At 36.7% G+C, this 21,642-nt stretch overlaps 1 protein-coding gene across 1 annotated transcript; it reads left to right on the top strand.

Annotated features, from left to right (window-relative positions):
* Positions 1 to 1,802: 1,802 nt before the first annotated feature.
* LOC137397152 (ankyrin repeat, PH and SEC7 domain containing protein secG-like) lies at positions 1,803 to 5,980 on the top strand. The gene is made up of 4 exons (XM_068083441.1): positions 1,803 to 2,463; positions 4,927 to 5,055; positions 5,245 to 5,336; positions 5,852 to 5,980. Exons 1-4 carry the CDS (start codon positions 1,803 to 1,805, stop codon positions 5,978 to 5,980), a joined length of 1,011 nt encoding a protein of 336 aa, XP_067939542.1.
* The last annotated feature ends 15,662 nt before the right edge of the window (positions 5,981 to 21,642 follow it).

The raw sequence follows: 21,642 nt of genomic DNA, 5'->3' as shown, positions 1-21,642 counted from the left end.
TGAAAACTTTTAAATTGGGAGTTAGATAGATTGCGAGTGTAATTTTAAAAACAAATAAACGTTTAACAAAAGCATATGTACGTCAAGCCAACAATTCGAAGCTTTGGTTCTGAAAATTAAAGATTGCATTGATCAATCGATTTTCTTCACTTTCTACAAGTGAAAAGTGAACATCTATAGTCAAATCATAAATCTAATTTACTAGATAAAACTGCCACAGAAAATTTGAAGCAAATATAGCTTGGTGAAACGATAAAAAATTATAAAACAATGATTACTATAATAGCAAAAAGTTATAATTTTATTAATCAGTACATGTATTAATGAGTACTAAAATATTATCTTTAGTATATTCATCAATCTAAGCTATTGTATTGCTAGATGCTATGGATTAAAAAGAAGCCGTCAAGAACTCACTGTACATACGTATCTCACGCGCGCAGGAAATTACATTATAACCTCAAACAGGGAAATATAATCTGAATGTAAACTCAACAGTATGTCTATAGGAAACTCAAAGTAAAAGATAAATTTACCTCCATTATCCTATCTTCCTCCATAGCACTTTAACCACCTGATGCCCAGAAAACTCGGAGTCACCTTCGCAGTAACTTCACAGCAATTTTTACAATTCTGTTGTTCGTCAATAAAACGTGCTGATCGAGAAATTCATTAAAGTAACAATGTTAATTAATTTAGTAAATATCGATGTCCATGCAATTTAATAATAGAGTAAAATCCCTAAATTTGAGATCACAGACAACGCGTTTTACGAGTGATAACATTTATTACGACTTATGTAAAATTTTTGTGCTGATGATTTGCTAATGAAGCGACCTTATATTTATCGCTCGTTGACTCTTTTCAGATGTATTGCTAGTTACGTCATGAATGAAGCACCAGCTGGAATGTGAGCTTTTCAAAAGATGACCTCATTTAAACGCATATATCTCTGGACAGGGTTAGTTTACAACGACAAAAATGACATCAAATTGTAGCTAATGTTTTAGGCTTTTATTGGTCTTAGTTTCATTAAATTGATCTTTTTTATGCAACAACATCTTTAAATAATAAATAGCAAGCAAACCAGCCAATTACAAGGCTTCAGAACCAGCCAATCATGAAACTGCAGTAACAATTAGCTTCTGTTCCTTTATTCAATATCTGATAAATTCATCATGAATCACTGTTTGAATAACTCTTTTTCTGCTCAGCCAATCAGGAGACAGATGACATCATTATAACCAGCTACAAGCTATAAAGAAGCCTGTAGTAGTCAGAGCAGGTGACAAACAGAATAGCAACAGGTAAGTATAAATTATATATTATATTAGAATCTGTTGATATTGTACTTACTGGGAATAATAGAGTAGATGAGGAGAGACACAGAGTCAATGTGATTATAAAATAACTCTGGCTTCCCGAGATGATCACTCTTTACCCTGAGAAGACTCATAGAGCCTGTCATCTAGTGAGGTTAAGTTAAGGTTAGGAGGCTCTGGTCTCATTCCTCAGTCATATACAGACCAGCAAACACTTCCTACTGCAGGTATTTCATATTTTTCAGCTCTGCCATAGTATGACATCCCTTCCCTCCTTTTTATACTCTAGAAATATCTAGGGTTCACCTGCAGCCACTCTGTTATGGTTGGCAGCTTTCTAAGTCAGATGTTGAGTCAAATTTTGTAATTATTTTTCTATCATATTTTACTGTATGCAGCAGCTAATAGAATGCAGTACATATGTTACAGTTAAACATGGAAAGATTGTTGAAGGATTATACAAAAAGTAAAATTATAGAAATGCCTGCGTTGAGGGCGGCTGTAGAGACTGTCCAACCTTCTAACTTACTAAAACGACTGATTACTATCAGGGATGACTCATACACAGCTATTATGGTAGCTGCAGTAGAAGACCATACAGAAACATGTCGGCTGCTTCTCTCACCAATTAGAAAAACAGCAGATAAGTTGCTCTGGATGAAGAGAAAGGATGGATGTACAGTACTACACCTTGCTGTAAGGAAGGGATCCAGTGAGTGTGTAGAGTTACTGATGGATATAGTGAGTGATGAGAAGAAGTACAAGTTTGTAGCTGAGAAGAATAAATATGGTAACACAGCTATAGCGGAGGCTGCACTTTGTGGAAGTAGCAAGTGTACAGAGTCCCTTCTCTACAGCTTCTTCTCACCACAGAGAGACTGCCTATTAAACATACAGAATAACAACCTCTACACTCCACTACACAGGGCAGCATACCATGGACAGACAACTGCTCTAAAGGTCATGTTAGGATCCACATCTTTAGTGGCTGTCTCTTCGCTCCTCAACATAAAGAATAGTGACAACAGGACTCCATTGGAGGAAGCTGAGTATATGGGAAATAAGGAATCATTAGAGCTATTAAAGAGATGGCCACAGGAGTCAGTATTAAAAGGTAGATTTGTTATACAGGGTGATACCAGTTAGTCACTTAAACTGTTTTACTGCTAAACTCTTCTCCAGCCTCAGCAACCTTCTAGTGAAAATCTAAACTAGATGCTAGTAACTCATTCATTTTGTACATTTACTGTTGAACCCTGGGACATGCCCTGGAGAACTGTATCTACAATTTCCTGAAAACTCACTGGGTCTTGCATAGACAGAGTTCTGTTTGTCTCCAGCCTTCAGCTAAACAATTTATAGTCTGAGTATTCAAATTAATATTCAAAACTGATAAGATTGAAGTGATGTTAGCAGCTCTTTCAAGAATAGAGAAAGCTTAATATTATTATGCTTTATTAGTTATCTTGAGGTGTTGACTGATGTTCTAAAAAAGAATCAAGAAGATTGACCCATTAGAAGCTGAGATAGAGCCAACCAAACACAGGTCTACCTAATAACGAATCAGAGGAAAACCCTTCGAAAATCCCGAGAATTGTGACCTCTGAAATCGACTTATTGGTCATGTGCCGGAGTTGCCCACCCTTACCGCTGTTACATATAATGATTGTTGTAGGCTACGAGATGTGAAACGCTTCTCGCGATAGTAAAGAATTTACAGACTAGCTCTGGTTTCTCAAGACATTGTGTGGTAAAGGCATTTGCCCACAACCCTTGTCATGATTTTTCAAAACAGAAGAGCAGATTTTGACTATTGTGCTTCAAATTTTACCTCAATCTCCAAGGATATGCTCTGAAGATCCTCTGTTCAACGAACGGCGCGTGTATAATATATGCGACATCCGCGATTTGCAGTTTGTTTAGAATAAGAAATGGGAATGTGAATTTTTGTTCATTCATCATTTTTCTACTGTGTACCTACTGCAGCATTCAGTTGATTTTCAGGATTATCGTCACTATTAACAGACTGTAAGTTCACTACAGTCATAATTTTAAAAAGAATAACTTGACCGTGCTGGTCTTGCTGTAAGAAAAGAAAATGATAACTTTTGATTTGATTTTTCCATTTATCTATTATCTTATCTATGATTATTTTTTATGATTAACATAATAATTATAATGCATATTATACAAAATAATAGTATAACTGCGTATAGAATAAATGATGTAACTAATATAATTTGTAGAAAATTACAAATGATAGCCGAGATTGATGACTGATTTAATTGATCCATTTATTAGCTGTAGTTAAAAAAATCTGAACAGCGCTAAAGATGAGTCTGAATAGGGAAGTTAAGAGGGAAAACAACAAAACTGAGCTGAACTAGCAAGATAGCGAAATGTTGCGAAATAATAGATGTGTGTAATTATTTTATGCTAAAACTAATCTACACGTCAGAGGGACTGGTTCGGAATTCTCAGAACAATGATTGTTAGACCCAATTTGATTGTTCTATACTTCCAGGGATTAAACCAATTAAAACGTCGTGATTGTTATAGGAGAGCGCATTAGTTGTCTTAATTGACCAATGGCACTCAAGTCGATTTCATACGTCATATATTGATGATTACCAAAACACTTATGTTTTTTGGTAGACCTGTGTTTGGCTGGCTATATCTCAGCTTCTGGTTGGTCAATCTTTTTGATTCTTTTTTAGAACATCAGTCAACACCTCAAGATAAATAATAAAGCATAATAATATTATGCTTTTTATATTCTTTAAATATCATTTCATTGCGGCAGACTCAGTAGCTGGACTCTCGTGCTTCACACTATTCGGTCTATTAGCATTTCTAATAGACAGAATAGCATAAAATTTACCAATTCTCACACTAGAAAATTCAGAAAATTTCTCTGTCTCTGCGTTACTATATAGTAAATAGTAACACAGAGGCAGAGTAACTTTTAAGGCTTGCCTTAAAAGAAATGGCTATCATATCTTGCCTATAAAATTGAATCGTAACTTTAATGCAGTTTTCAATGTTTTAAATTGCACTTTATAAACTTCGATGCAGAACAATTCTCAAGTAGCTGATTCTAAGGAGATTTGCTTCGTCTGCATTAATATAACTCCAAATCATTGGTGAAGGTTATCACAACTATCGATCAGATTAATTGAACTACACTGACCTGGGCGATTTATCATGAACTATCTATATACATTGTATATAGTACAATGTTTATGGAATATATTTATAGAACGGGTCAAGTTTGAGCTCGGCTACCCACACCTGCCAGGCCAGTTTGCATTTGCCTTTAGGCACTGGCCTTAACACCTGCCTCTGCATCCCTCGGCCTCTGTGCTTGTACATAAATTCCTGCTTCTACACCCTCGGCCTTTACGCTACTGCATAAACCCCTGCTTTCATGCCAATCATTCAGTTTCTTCTGTAATTAACAATGCATATCCAAGCCTTGTTAGCAGGTAAATGTGCAAAAGTACATCTACCCACCAATGTGTTCAGCACCTGCTGTCATTGTCAAATGTGAGCAGTGAAATTGTTGCATAATATATCAGCATGTTACTTTTTCACTCCATTGCAGCTTTGGATGACGCTAAACAACGAATAACAACACTGCAAATAGAAAGCGATCAGAAACTTTCCGCTCTACAGAAAGAAAGCGACCAGAAAGTCTCAGCTCTACAGAGGCATACTCAGCAGCAAGCTGAAGGTAACTTCCTATGTTATTGTTTTACTAGTCCGTTGTTAGTACACAACTGAAGAAGAGAAGTCAGTTGATTCTGTAATTGACAATGCATATCAGAATCAGGGTAGGCAGATCTATTTACATCCAAGCACAAATATAAGCACTAAGAGTGTGACACATGTAACAGACGGTTTTTCACGCTCACTTTTGTAGCATTGGTTGAGGCTAGGCAGCAAGTTACAATGATACGGGAAGACAGCGAGAGAACATTGTCATTAGTACAGGAAGAGACTAGACAGCAGAGAGTAGGTACTCTTATTTCTTATAAGACCTAACAAAGTTTTTTTTCTCTCCTCCTCATATCTTGAGTCTCTAGTATCACCCAATGCTAGTAACCTTAAAATTACCTACTAGTATATATTATACTAGCTGTGGTATTACTCTGAATGTCTGATTCTATAAGACTGTTGTTGATCTATCATGACTCACTTCTTGTGCATGTCACTTTCGGAAGTTGCATGTAGATATGTTGATGCGCTTGAGTTACATAGTATGTGAGAATTTACTGCATAAGATCATGATGTTCAATCAAAATGGTAGCAGTTTGACTTTTAGATTGCCTTTAACAGATTGATAGATGTTTGTCATTGATATCTCTCTGCTCATTAGTAAAAGCAACTCTTATTTATATATTACTTACAGTGAGAAATATCTGTTTATTCAGATTTGGCTGCTACTCAGTGGAGGCTGGAACAATTTGCTGCGTACCTACAGACTCCAGGTGATACGCATTTGACCGACAATTAATGTCATGATCCAGACAGTTAATAGTGTGGCCGCCGCAACAGAAAATCTACCCAGACCGACACTAAAGGTGCCAGGTGACCTACAATTTAGTCCAACAAAACCGATAAGACAACTCGATCCGAACCAGCCAACCTCCGGCTGAAAGAGAAATGACCAGCTGGCCCTCGAGCCGGAAAAGCAGGGATACAGTGTATTCGGACACACTAAACACGTATCATCAAAGTGATCATATTTTGTTCTCTATATTGTAATACATCATGCTTGTTTTATGTTATTCTTGATTAAATATACTTATTATTTCAACTTTGTCTCTTCATCCGTAAATATTGCACTGTTAGACTTTCTTAAACAACCACAAAATAAAAGTAAATTATTGCAAAACTTGTAACTTTGGTACATGAAGCAGCAATGATGTCGAATTGGTGAACATGACTAATAGATCCTGATAGAATAAATTGATGAACATAACTTAGTCTTCTAGGTATTAAAATACCCTTCAGTTTAAAAAACCATGAGAAATTTGTTGATGACCCGAGGCTACGTCAAGGAGTGCACTATTAGTTATAAATTACCAAACATTGTGTTATACCCAGCAATATAGAGTCTGGTTCTTTTTTAAACTAAATAAAACTTGAAGGCTATATCATGAGAAAATCTTCCAGAGTAAAATTGACTGTTTATGTAAAATACTAAAACCTAACTGCTGTCACGCCCCCCATTAATTAGGTTAAAAGCTACTCTTTCCTGTCACCATAATAAGGTGGAATTATTGACACAAATGGTAGAGATAAAATATATTAATTGCATGGTCTCTTGGCAACAGCCGGCATTATGGGTGTCGCAATGCCCTGATAAGACAGTCGTTGCCGTGGATTGTATACATAAGGAGTCTAAATGTTGGGAGGTTTATTTATTAATGGATAAGGTATCAGGAGGCGTTGTAGTTGTAGTTAGTATGTGATTCATTTTATCAGAGAATTGTTGCCAGCCATGATTAGTCACCTGCCTGGTTCACATACTTCAGTTACCGGTCACGGTTGCTACTATATATAATACCAGATGAGGAACAAACATTCCTATAGCAAAGCTCATAAAATAGAGAGAAAACCAACTGCCATTTCGGCTTTGCCATTTTGAAGCGATGGCTTCAAGCTGATTGGTACATAAAGAAGGAATTCACAAACTAGAACGATTGGTTTTGGTCATTATGAGTATTATATTCTACGCCAAATTGTGTAACAGGTAAAGTGTACTCACTCAGCAGGATGTTTACGCCTGATGCACCATGATAGACCAAATTACCTTTAGTCATAGAATGATATTTGCTAAAATCCTGTCATTTATTCTGTCAATAAGCACTGTAAACAATGTATAACACAGCACAAAGGTTAGCATATATGATTGAGATATTTAGCAAGTACATACACGTTGTCCTCCTTTGGCAGGCTTGTTTTACAATGGTTTGGAGTTACGACCTCATGTTTTAGATATGATATCGTGAAGTTGTGACATTGTGACAGAAGACCTATGGTAAACACAAATGCTAGATGAAAAAAGCAATACAATTAATGTACATAAGAATGAATAAAAATGCATCACATAGTATACCACAATGTACTCTGCAGTACCCTTACATTTGTTTAAATGTTTTTGTACATGTGAAGGTGAATGAAAAAGAAAAAGTTAAAATTTAAAATTTAATTTATTTGTCAAACGCTTACAATTAATATTAAAAGCTAATAGAGAGTAAAGAAAGAGAAAAGGTGAGGAGGTACATCACAGTGTTAATAACCAATACATATCCAATACATCAGCCTACAAGTAAGGACAATGTTTATCAACAGAGACTCAAAGGAGAGCTTATTTAACTATGGCAGAACTTCATGACGAGATCTTCAGAGTGTAACACTGTTGCTAAGTGAAGACCACTTTATGGCTAAATAAATCTGATATGAAAATGCTAATAACTAAAGATGTCCAGATTCTAAGTTCACCAGCTTATTCAGATACCGATCTGATATACCAACTCTTATTGAAAAGTAATCCAATTCAGATCTTTGGTATTGTGTAGATAATTGTTCACTTAATTATAGAAAATATGAATATTAATTTCTTTTTTGTTTGCATTTATTTACTGTTGTCAACAAAAACAACAACAACAGCGTTATCAGCACCTGTTAGAAAGAACAGAGTTTTCAACTTATAGTAAGACCTGCAATTATAGTTTACTAACAAAAACTAGCTCATCAAATGATCTGTAGGATCATAATTATTTAGAGGAACTTCAAAAGTTAATATGTAAATAAATATAAGAAAAGAAAGAAACAAATTACATTCACAACACAACCAATCGAGAACAACCCAACAACCAAGCTCTGTATCGTCAAGATCAAGTAAGAGAGAGAAATAGATAAATTTATGCATTGGCTGCTCAAATTACTTTTGTATTGCTAGTAAATAGAAACAATACACAGCATTCTCGTTTTCCTTCTATGTTATCTTGTTTGTGATTGGCTGCAATAAATCCCATAGCTGTAATTCGGAAATACCACACTTTGTGATCACGTCCTGACTAAAGCAAACAGGTTCCTCAGCTGTGTTGATGTTGATCAGGCTATTGACATGAAATAAATAGTGTGGCAGGCCAATAATTCATTAGGCAAAAGTAACGAACTTACAGCTGGTGATATTTATCAGTGTAGCAGGCTAAATACTTTTTTCAGCTTAATAGTGGATCTCGAAAAGGTATTGGTAGGTTCAGATTGTAAAGAAAAGATCAGCCAATACTGATTCAGGTACTTAACCCCCATGTGGGCACCGATGCCGATTTCGATACCAAAATCGAGACAATTCTACTAATAACAAAAGGGTTTATCATGAAAATAGACCAACAAGGAAAAATAATGAAAATGAAACAAAGCTGGAGGAGCTAAGCAAGGGCTCCTCCAGTTTTGTTTATAAACCTACACTACCGTTATTACTCCAGCAGGGGGTAGTAAAGGTAGAGTAGACACTCCTATAATGTGAGTTCCAGATAACTTAAAGAATTCATGTGAAGTTTTTGCTTTGTACTACATCAAAAATTCTTCATAATGTAAAGTGTCAAGTCAGGTGTGTTTTCAAATTCAACTTGAATGTTAACTTCTCTTGTTAACTAGGAACTTCTATTAACCTGAGACAGTTAATCCAATCCATTACAATCCTCCACCACCAAAGGCCCAGCCCTCTCATGAAGATGTGGTGAAGACATTGAAAAGGCTGGAGGAAGCACACACAACTCTCCAAGAGGAGCAGAAGGCCATCTGACAAGAGGGCCAAGAGGAGCCTCCGCTATATGCACCGGGAGACTGAATCTGGCTTCTGAATAAAAAAAACAAGGGGACAACCCCCAAATTTAAAGTCAAGTTTGTAGGGCCTTCCCAAGTAAAAAAATATTTGGTCAAACCATACTTGCATAGTAGAACAGCGAGGCCAGTCCTTGGTGCAGAGTGAAAGCAGGTTGAAACCATTCCATGTTTGTCCGGAAAAGCTTGGACAGGCACCAGCCACCATAAAACCAAAAAAATGCCCCAACATGCAAGGGACACAGGTTAGGAGCCAGAAAGGAAAAGCAGAGCTTGAGAAGGAAAAGCGAAGACCAAAGGCTTACATTTCCCCTTGCATTCAGTAAATAGCTGGAAGGCCAACTGCAGGAGATCCGAAGGAGCCAGGAACTGGATAAATGATTGTAACAAGAAATAATTCCAGGAGAGCCAGCTGAGCCTGTGAGTCCGGCATCATTCTAGCTTCTTGGTCGCTAGCAAAAACACCCGGAGTCGGTAAGTACAACTATCGGCGGTGAATTTTGTTCCCAAACGGGTTTACCTATGACAGTAAAATCTTGCCTCCTGATTGGTTCACATCCGGTTCAGATAGCATATGCACTGCACTTTACTCATGCATTGAAACTATAATTGTAGACAATAATTGGTATGCAAGCATATTCACGCACAGGAATACATTGAACTTGTCTCGACAGTGTAAGATTTGTATAGTGGTAAGTTTTTGAAAATTGTTACATAAAATATGTTATGTATGATTACAGGTACCATGAACTACCACTTTGTGTATAATATATTAATGTTTGTTTCGTGTCGTTGATCAAAGACAAATTGTCGAATTACCGTTCGAGCGTGGACGTGGTGCACACGATGTCGAGTAATGATCACTGAGAAACACTCTCTAACCAGAATGCTACATCACTTACAACTTTATAAGTATAATATTGAGAGTTTTACTCTAATAGTATTACCTTCAGAACTCATCACATGAATATTCGTTACTCGTGTATCTGTGAACTAATCAGGAGCCAAGATTTTACTGCCATAGGTAAACCGGTTTGGAAAAAGAAATGTTGCTCCCAGGGCAGCTAGAAACGCTCGGTCACCTGAATGTTAAGGAGAGTTGGAGTGGCCAACCATGGTGAGAGCCAATGAGGAGCACAACAAGGACGGCGCTGCCAGAGCCCAAGTGAAGAAGAGTGCTGATGACATGGATGACATAAGGCTTCTTATTTTTAAAAGATAAAAAAATGTTCTGCGGAATGATTTGATTGATATGTATGTCTGGTCTGGGTAGCAGAGTGGCACTAAAAAGCAACTAGCTTAATAAATATTACAAAATGATGAGGGTGTTAGTACTTTTGGCCATGATTATATTTGGTAAAATTACTGGTACCGGGAAACCTTGGTTCTGAACATAATCTGCTCCAAAAAGTTGTTCAAAAACTGATTTATTCGAGATCTGAAACAAGTTTTCCCATTAGAATTAATGCATGAAAATTTTAATCTGTTTCATGTCGAGAAAACCACTTCAGTAAAGTATTTTTTAATGTTTTACACCATAAACTGTACACTGCATACTATCAATAAAAATTGGCAGCTATAGATCGTGTTTAACTTTAATAACATATTTATTATCATGATGAAAAAAAAACCAAAAAGTATACATTATGTATGTTTTGCTCTTAAAACATAGAAAACCTTAAAGGTTAAGATACAATACCAAACATTGCAAAAATTTATAACGAAGCCGCAAAAATGCAACAGATCAGTTACATCCAAAATGGTGTAAAAAAGAATGCATAAATGAACAGCAATGACCCAATTATTTCACATCTTTAAAGGAGAATCCTCCTGTAAAAAATTTGGTGTAACTTGACTGTCTCTCTCCCAAGAAAATCTCTTCAGTGGAAGAGGCATCGTTCAAGATGGCTCCTTCTATTCTGTAAAGAATTTATGAAACATAACTTGCTTCTCCCTTTGTTTGAAACCCTTCCGAAAGTGGCTTATAACAACTTCGTTAAACGTATAAACAGCTCTACAGCTCTCTTCCATGCTGTTTCCGGAGCTGTTCTGAATGATTAATTGCAATGCACATGCTCCACTTTAGTCGGGAACCAAACTTATGTTTGAGATCTGAGATGAACAAATCTCAATTTTTTGGTCGAAATCCGAGTTGGTCGAGAACCAAAGTGTTCCAAAACCGAGGCTCTACTGTACTTGTAAATGTACTCATAGCTAGTTTCTAGTTGTGTTTGATGTGGTACAGCATAGACATCAATTATTAGAATAACATAAAGCATCATGTACCTCAGTGAAAGGGATTGATGCTCTGCCAATATGTAGGCAGATCTTTGTGTTGGTGTTTGGTAAAAAAATTATCTTTTTTGAGACGCCAAAATGTCTGTTCAGGTGGCTGTAAATCAGCAAATATCTCAGAAAGTATTCTTATGTCTGCTTAAAACAAATAGAACAGCAGCTAAATATTGTAAGAGTTGGTCAGCCAGAAAGTTCAAAGGTCATCATAGTTTTACGTGAGCCTTAATGATAGATGATGATGTTGAGGTAGGAGCAGTGACTGTTTAGATTATTTGATGTCCAACCGTCCGCCTAGCAGCAAAAACAAAGTTATGTCTAGCAGTCAACCCACTGAGTTGCTTAATGTACTGATTGATTATTCACATGAAATATTACTCATGTAGAAACCACTGCTCGTGTAGACCATGCATAGGAATGACATCTTATACAGGGATGAGTTAGCTACAGTCTTTTACTCTAGTATGAATACTAGTTATAGTAAACCAGTCAGCATATCCTGCTGATGGCATATACAAATGTACAACAACACTTTTTGTGGTGCAAAATGTGACACACAATTCTCACTAACAAAGACCCGTACTTGGTAACCTTGCATGCCAATATCCATACACTCCACCAGGAGTTGACCTTAGTGCAGCACACAGAGGAGGATAATGTATGGACAAAACAACAAATCTCCTCCTTTCCTTAGTGATTGGTCGTCAGTCTGCCCTTATCAAAGCTCCTCAGATTGCTGAGATTTATAAAGAAGTCAGCATGTTTCTTAGGAGACTTCTGATCAATTACCTCAATCACCTCCACTTGTTAGCAACATGAATGACTAATAATGGAGGGCAAATCAGGTTAGTCACTTTGCTATTAGTGGTTGATGCATATGACTGACTAATATCACCATCATGTAACCTGTCAAGAGGGGTGCTACAGGATGGTATACCATCAAAATACATTTTTAGTGTAGTGTAGCAGGTCATAACATTCAGTGTTTATATAGTGATTGTGTAGAGCCACCAGAGATTCTAATGCCGACCACTATCATACTGAGTTACATATTGTGACTTACTGTGGTATATCTTGCTAGAGTCTCTGTACAGACTGTTGTTATATGGTACATTCAAAGAGAATGGAAGGAGTTTGAGACAAACTGATACAAGCCATAGGGTATGCCATGAGATAATCACAATAGGAGCACTTATGGGACGAGTCAATATTTGATTTGACCATGAATAAGTGCACCAGTAGAGGACCACTTCACGCAAAAAATAAGTTATGTGCACCACTGCTCTTTACTTTATAAAATAGTCAACAGCTTTATGCCATTGTTGCGTGTAGTGACAATCGGAAGATTAAATTTTCAGTAACCAAAATAACTAGAAAGAGTAATAACACTTGGTTATTATAAGAATTAGTATGCGATTAGTGACTGACAACTCCTTAGATGTATTCTCAGATAGCTACATATGTCACTTCTGATTGGAGCAGACAATGTACTAGGCATTAGGTTAATGGTTGGAAACAATGCTAGTAAAGATTGCTTAAAAACATGTTAGAGAGTACATGCTGAACTTGGCACGTTATTGGCTTGGCTTGTCTACCAATCTCATGTACCACGCCTGTTTCGATGAGTATTTTAACGCTGCAAAGTTTAGACATCTGCCAACAAAGTGTGTAATACAAACTCTAAACATTGTCATCAACAAACATGATCCATATTATAAGGTCACCATAGCGAATGCTGAATCTTGGCTTCTGCAATGCTCAGCTGTTTCTAACACCTCTGTCTCGCGTTTTCCATAGCTTACAAACAGACATTTACATTGTTGAGGCTTTTTGACCAATGAACACAGATCGAGCCGGACCTTTGATAATTGTTTCTATCACTCTTGGCAAGTGTAAAACAAGAAGACATTTTTACCGTTCTTAAAGTCAATGACGTATAAGAGAAAAAAGAAATGTCGAAAGACTGGTAATATAAATGGTTATATCGAGATATGTGTATGCCTATCAATACACACAAACATACAGAAGCCTACAAAAAACTGCAATAGAAGTATTTGAGTTCATCGACCGTGCTAACAACTTAGAAATCACACATATCTTTAGACAGTATAAAGGGATGACTGGTTCTACATGAAAGTCAACCAAAGCAGTATGTATTTTGCCATCGACTCTAATTATTAGGCAAAAGCACCTGCTACTGCAGCTCATGTCATAAAGCTTCACATTGAGAAAATTCCAACTCAGGATACATACACCTGTAATAATAGTACCACACTTTTTGAAAAATCCGTGTTGGCTGAAAAGTTAGATTAGAAGCTGAGACAGAGAGGAGTTGCTTCTTTATAAGAAAGAATTGATTGTTGCAGCTACCTTTGGGAAAGCTCATGTTTATGTAGGTGCTCAGCAATATCGACTCTACCAGACTATCACCATGGTTGCATCTCAATAGTCATATCTTTAAATTTATTTTGTCAAGTATTAGTTTTTATCAGGTTTTATTCAACTAAGGTATGTCAGTTGATTTGATCAAATTTGTATGACCATCATCTAAATGATTCAACTCTACCATAGCTGCCTCAGTTCCTACACATTATGGTGCTGCTGAACTCGGTTCTCACCCTGAGACCGTCAAAGTTCTATACTAGAAGTGATTAGAATTTAGAGTGAGGAAGATAACAAAAAAACATAAAAACATAAAAATGGTTTGGTGAAAGCAAGCATTAACATTTTGCACTTACAAATGAAACTCTAGCTAATGCACAAAACACACAGAAAATGATTCTACAAACTGATACAGGCACAAAGCACTGAAACAACAAACTGAAACTGGCAAAACAAACTGAAACCAGCAATGCAACTACAACAGCACACTAAAACAACAAACTGAAACAGCAAATTAAAACTTGGAAGACAAACTGAAACTGACAAGATAAACTGAAACTATGGTACATATAACATAAAGCGACGATGTATTTTATTCAATTAATTTTTTATAGCCTTTCATGGTTATTTAAGATGACGGAATAAAAGTAGGACAACTCCAAGCCCACCCTGATCTCACATGTTGGTGAATTTTTAGTTAATGGGGGAGCCTGTGTTGATATTTTGGTATCCACAAGTTTGTTATGTTTCTAACTGTCTAGGAGTTACTAAAATGTAGGTTACTGTTGCAGCAACATCTATGTAATATGTTCCGTCAAATCCTTATTTTTATGGTAGTCCACATTACTTGTTAGTTAGATGAGTGAAACATGTTATATTCAGATTGAAAATGGTTACAGGTACTCTATAGCTGCTTTAGTTCAGCCAAGAACCTTTCATTTGCTGACAATGATGCAGAGGTGAATATAGAGCTCTGCCAAAGACAAGATAACATGCTTGGGTGGTCTTTTCATTGACTCAGCTCTTTTGCCACTGAATCTCGCTATGTCAGAAAAAAGGCAGGGTTAATAAACTAGAGTGAGGTTACAAGTACAGGACTTCCTTTCACTGTATACTTAACAAGCCTCAAGCTATTACCCTCCGTCAGCTTAATGGATCGTGTAAAAACTAACGGAAGAATTTTTAGCAATCAATGCCTAACTCTATGTGGTATTTCATTATCTTACATTAAAATGATCACATAAAAGCGCTACATATACCTTAGAATAGAACTAGTTGCACTGTATTATCAATATTCATTCTACATAATTGTTATACAGCAAGTAAAATGGAAAGCAAAAGGTCTGATGCAGGAGCAGACAAGTCCTCAAGCTATCTAAAGAGGAAGCTGTTATCGCTGACATAGAAGATCCCTTGAACATGTTTGACGGAGCTGAAGAAAGCTGTGCCTGCTAGGTTGACGAATCAAACTTTCTTAGATTTTATCCTGTGTTAATAGTTGGCTAGGTTCTTCCCGTTTACGTATATCTGTACGATGACTTAACCCTTTCAACCCTAATTATTTTCTAATTGATCGCCCGCCAGGCCTGATTAATTTTTCACACTCATTATTTATTGAAGTGAGGTGGATTAGATTGAGCATAAATAAAATTGCGTTCAATATAAATCAAAATTTTTTTTGTAACTTGTTGGTAACACTTTGGTATATTGGTATATAAGGTCTATATATATATCATAATTACTTTCTATAAAGACAACATTTATTGCAGTTATGATAATAAAAACACGACATTCAAACAACTTGAGTATAAAACTGATATAATTCAGAAAGTAAGAAAATGAATAAAACTAATGTATATCTAAAGTATAAAAATAAATGTTTGTAAACTATAATACTTCATAATACCACAAGGGAAGTTGAATTGGCAAATATTCTTAGGAAAGCACTATAGTTTTCCTCAGTGTGCCATAATTTAAAACAAGGTGCAGGGCATAGCGGGATGTCATCACACTCTATACAGTGATGTTTGGTCTCTTGTCTTTTTCGGCTAGTCAACTCCAGTCGCTTGGGGTTCCTTTTGCTGCACACCTTGCATGTCCTAAATTTCACTCTCCCAGTCTGTCCAGAACATTAATTCAATGATGGATAATGGTTAGTAGTATTCAGTCTAGTTGAACCATTGAAAGAGCCGGGGCGGCCAGCTGCACCTCCTCGACAGTCTGTATCGTGCCCTGCATGGTGCAATAGCTGCTCAATTAACTTTAGGCGATATTTCAGGCTAGTTACACGTGATCCTGTAAGGTTGCAATATATTACAAGTGAATTGTGAAGCAATATGTCTAAGAAATGGAAAAAAAAATTTGTGTCCCATTCTATTGATCTTCTTTCAATGGGTTAATATTTTAACATCTGGTTTGCCAAGTCGACGCCTCCCATATTTTTGTTGTAATTTAGTGTTGGAGCTGGTTTCCTAATAGGCCTGTCATTATACGTTTGTTGATCTCACTCCACGACTTCAAAATCGTTGTGAAATTTCGAACAGAAGAAAATATAATTTCAATTCAACCAATATCCAATCAAAACTGGTGGACACGTGAAGTATTGCGCTTCACCTTTTTTGAGCAGCTGACTCAGATGTTTTTCTTTGATGTATTTTGGCACTATTTTTCTCGTAGAGCGCGATGTCCCATATGCATAGGTGCCTTTTCCATACAGTTCTTTCATAACAGCTGGGCTAAAATACCAGTTGTCCATAACAAGATGGAGGCTTAAGTTCAACATACCCTACATCATGTCAAGCACAACAGTGTGCAAAACCCTGGCCGATGTTGGAATTCTCCCTATCTTTACCAACGTCGAGGAAATATTTGCAAATGTAACCTGTGCTGCTCTCAGCCAGCACATATCCTTTCAAACCAAACCACGTTCTTTTCATTGGTACGTACTGTTTAAAAACCCACCTTCCTTTATAAAACAACAATGTTTCATCGATGGGAATTTTCAGAATGGGTTTGTAAACAGCAGCAAAGCGACGGTTTAGTTTTTTAATATTGCATTAATTTTGTTGCTACGTTCTGTGGATGGAATAGAGTTATCTACAAAGTGCAGTGCTTGAAGAATTCTGAAAACTTGTCGCGTAACATTATTGAGTTGAATAGTGGGGTGGCTTGTTTTGAATTGGTTGACCAATATGTCTTTAGAGACGGTTTCCGTATGATGCCCATGAGCACTCCTAAAGCAAAAACAAGTTTAAGATCTTGTTTGGTGATCACTGTTCAGTTGGTAACTTTATCATTCTCATACCTGTTTGTTTCGTGGCGAATCATCTCCATGATGTCATCATCGATAAAGGCATGGTAGTAGTCAAGAATGGATGGGTTTGCTCTCAATCTCACTTTTACACCTACATAGAGCACCAGCAAAAGGAAGTCTCGCATTCTGTAGTGGAGTATTTTTCTTCCAATCTATTTCACCAAATTACAACAAATATACTTAATAAAAAATACCAGCAATGTTACATGAAGTTATAGAAATACCAATAAAAAGAATGAAAACCGATTCAAAACAAAGGAGTGAAAAGCATGACCGTTTCAACATTTACTACCTAGTTGGTACAACGCATTAGTGCATCTCCTTTACCATCTTCTTTACCTTTCCCTCTGCCTTGGGTTGGCCTGCTCCTTTGCCTACCAAAACCAACACCTTTCCTTCTGCTACATCTAACACCTCTCCCTCTTCTACAAGCTACACTACCACCACCTTCACTAAAACAGTAGTTGTTAAGATCAGCAAATCGAAATTCGTAACAGTTTCCCACATGTTTCCAAATTTTGTTACCTGTTGCATTAAATATTAGTCAAAATCTCATAAGCTAGATAAAATGGATGTCGAAAAAATACTGTAAGACAATAGCGTTAGAGACCAACTGGTATCAGAAGAGTCAGAGCTTTCTGAACTGGGTACATCATAATCTGGATCTATGTCACTGTCATCAGCATCACTCACATTGCCTAGATATAGCAGCATAATGATGAGTAAAACAGCGTATAAAAACAACATGCATCTTGTTTCTTCTTGCCATTTACACTGACTGAATTTCTGAAACAGATTTAATATTCACTAGACATTTTCCATCTGAATAAAAAATGGTAATTCTCTGATAATATAATGTAACACAAAACTTACTTAGCTTTACTAGGAGGCCATTTTCCTGTCATTGAAAATGCCTGACAGGTGTGGATGCTCGGGCATATCGTCGTCGTCAATAGCAAAAGAGTCATCAGATACATTTTCACCCTCACCTACAAGTAGCAGCATAATGATAATAAAAATTGGTATCTAAAACTGATATAAATTTTTTACTTCCAAACTACTTGCACAACAATATCCAGAAGGAATAACACTTACTTTGTCATTTTTATCTACTAAAATTGTGAAAAGATAAAGCTATGGCTATGGCAGCGGATATAACCAATTATGCCTTTTTACATACCTTTAAGACACTATCAACTCACCAAGTCATGTACTACAACTATATTTTACTCTCACTTCATAACCATCATCTCCCACATTGAACTGAACATAGAACTGTCTGACAGGGTAAAATGCCTTTGGGAGGAGATAAATCTCTTCATCTCCCTAATCTCCATTCTTTAAAGTGTTGAATACAATTTCACCTGCAGCAAGCTTTTCAATATTAGGACACAAACATTCAGCAAGCTGTGCCTCCTAAAGGAGGTGATAGAAACCGGTATATCAGGCAACACCATCTAATAGTGATTGAATCCTGTATATCAGGCAACACCTCCTAAAGGTGATAGGACCATCTACATGTATGTAAGACCACACTTTTACCTTGGTTCAATATTGGATTAAAGTACAGAGGAATGTCTGTGTGTTATTTTTCCCCATCAGAACTTGACGACGACTCATCCGCAGTCTTACCTTGAAGGTTGATGCAAATGCTGCAAAAAATGCAAATAGAGTTTTAACCAAATATCTAGTCTCAAAACACCTATTTAGTCATCTGCCACCTTCTACAAAGTGTAGAAGCTTGTAGGCACCTGTAAGCACATGTAGAGTCCTAGCTAATGCTAGATGTTCATATGGCTAGACACTTGTTGGCGCTTATAGGCAGTCCAAAATATTTTCAGGCAAAATTTGGCTATTTACACAAAATGCCTTAAGTGCCTTTACAAAAAGTTTTGGCATATTGTGCCAAGAATATGCTTTAGGAAGTCTTGGCTGATTCACGTCTATGACAGAATTGAGCCATAGGCAAGTATCTAATAGCATCTTAAACAAAACGTACTTTCAGTCTACAAAACATGCATAGCTACACTCATTATAGCAACTTCTACTGGCTCACTTCTGATTATTGCAATTAGTATTGAATATCACATAAGGTACATACACTAAAATTGTGCTCAAGTTTGATTAATCTAGAGTTATCGTCTCAGCAAGGTAATGACACAAAATGAAACAATTCCAACACCACATTATTTAGAATCTTGTTGATGCACATTTTCGTCTAAAAACAGCCATTTTGCTGTAAACCGAATGAGCATTAGCTGAAATGCAATAGTAAACACAATTTCAAATGATATTTCTCAAATGAAAACTTCACCTGGAATGGAGAGAATAATGAAGAATCATGATGAATGAACAATAGGAACAATAAACACAACAGTTATAAAAAATTAAACAATTCACTTGTTTTTCTCTTTTGCAGTACTTAGATCATGGACTACATTCACTCCAAAAATATAAAACAAATCTCTCTGGTTTTTTAATTGTGCCTCTAATAAATATTAAAACATAAACTATTGGTATCATGCTGTTTCATTACTCAAGGTACTTTGACAAGTTTTGTTAAAATTTTGGGCACACTCAAACTTTTCTCACAACAAAGCCGGAAACCTGTCACTGTTTAACCTGTATGTTTACCTTTCTTGGTCATCCTTGAGAGAGCCTATGACTTTAACAATGTCTCCCGATTTAAGTCCTGGCACTTTGCGTTAGGATTTGTCTTCCCACAGCAGGTTATCACATTGCATCCGTACTTCAGTAAATATAAGTCAAGCTTCCTGATCCAAACAAAGAGAGAAAAATCTACTGATGGTTTTGTGGATAGAGACGATATGGTCAGCATTCACCAAACAGCCAAGGAATCTAACATCTTATACAGACACATCTCCATTGACTGTTAGATGATGAGTATCCTGAGCATCACATTGATGATTATAGGTCACATATGGCTCACCATTTACGTACACCTGCAAAAGTTGTCAATAAACCAAGCACATGACTCCCTAGTCATATATACCTACAACAAGTGTTGATAACTTGACTTTTGAGTCATCATTAGCAAACACCAGCGATGGCTGTTAAGAAGTTAAGCACTTTACAATACGCGTCATCAGCATGCATTACAGACGTCACTGAATGCTACCAGATGGAAGGCTCAAAATGGACGAAGTGTCAGAACTTTAAGCGCATGAGTATAATATCTTGTACATGTATTCTGTCATGGCTAGATGCATTCTAATCTAGTTTTATATCTGTTTACACAACACTATATTAACTACAAAGGTTATGTATTACTAGCATGTTCACATCTGCAGCACCAAAGTAGCTGCTACAAATGTCTGTAAATCCCAGCTTACCCAGTAATAGTCGTTTTGAGCCTGATTGCCCATCTTGTAGATTTTTCCAACCTCAAATGAGAAGTCACTTTCTCTCTCCTCATCTCCGTACTCTCCACCTAGTCCCGAAATGCTAACTGTCTCAGTTTCATAGAAACATGGGTTAAAATGGAGTTGTATTTCCTCATCAGAAGCGTCACATGCCCAAGTTGATATCAAACCTTAAATATTACCATACAATCTAAACAAACAATTAGACTTGAAGACTAAACACCTGCTTCTTACAATGTGATCATTGATAGGATGTGTCGGCCTGTGAGCTGGTCACATGTAACAAGTTGGATACGTGAAATAAGTCAAAAGAAGACAGGGACAGACTTATAGAGGAGGTAGGACTGGCCACTAGATGTGAAGGAGGATATGACCCCCCTTGGCTACTCTGTATTTGCATTGGATATGAATATCACCTAGTTGCAACAAACAGTCAAGATGGATGTTATGATAATCTGCTTGTCACATATACTCTGTGTCTCAGTGTTTTGAATTGGTTTGGAGTTGCTTCCACTCCGATTCATAGAAGCGGTAAAATCCAAACGCAGTTGATATTGATTCACTTTGCTCATAAAAACTCTCACCACTGATGAATCCGAATCCGATAACACTCGGCTAAGCTCTCTCTAATGGAGTTAAACACATTTCAGCTTAATATTGTGGACCCCTGCTACGAAAACACTTTACTGCTACTCGCTACCATTTGTGCTTGAGTTTTTACATTTACATAATATTTACATGCCAAGAATGGGTTGTTCGAACGAGGATGATGAAATAGTTATTTTTTCTAGCACAGTTAGTTAACTATGCATAAATTGGAAAGTGACAGTGACCTGAAAATAAGTCTACGTTAACAAGTTTCACTTTGAGAGATACATCACGGATCTTGGAAAGAAAAGTAGTGCAACTCGGAATCATTGAAACAGTCGGACGCAAGTTTGCCGGCAGCGGGCAACTCCGGACTCATTTGAAGCAAGGAAGCACAGTGATTATGTGAACTGCAGACTATTATGGAAATAAAACTGCCCCGAGTTTCTCTCAGAATTCTTGGGTTTCATTCTCTGTCATTGCAATAAAGCGACCTTCAGTG

Source organism: Watersipora subatra, chromosome 5 (assembly GCF_963576615.1).
Source record: "Watersipora subatra chromosome 5, tzWatSuba1.1, whole genome shotgun sequence".
Lineage (NCBI taxonomy): Eukaryota > Metazoa > Bryozoa > Gymnolaemata > Cheilostomatida > Watersiporidae > Watersipora > Watersipora subatra.
Note: the sequence above shows the minus strand (reverse complement) of the source record. Positions and strands in the feature narration are given on the sequence as shown.

Coding starts and splice junctions, on each gene's coding strand:
- LOC137397152 (XM_068083441.1), top strand. CDS start 1,803: ATGCCTGCGTTGAGGGCGGCTGTAGAGACTGTCCAACCTTCTAACTTA. Junction 2,464..4,926: donor TGTTATACAGGGTGATACCA/GTTAGTCACTTA, acceptor ACTCCATTGCAG/CTTTGGATGACGCTAAACAA. Junction 5,337..5,851: donor AAGAGACTAGACAGCAGAGA/GTAGGTACTCTT, acceptor GTCATGATCCAG/ACAGTTAATAGTGTGGCCGC.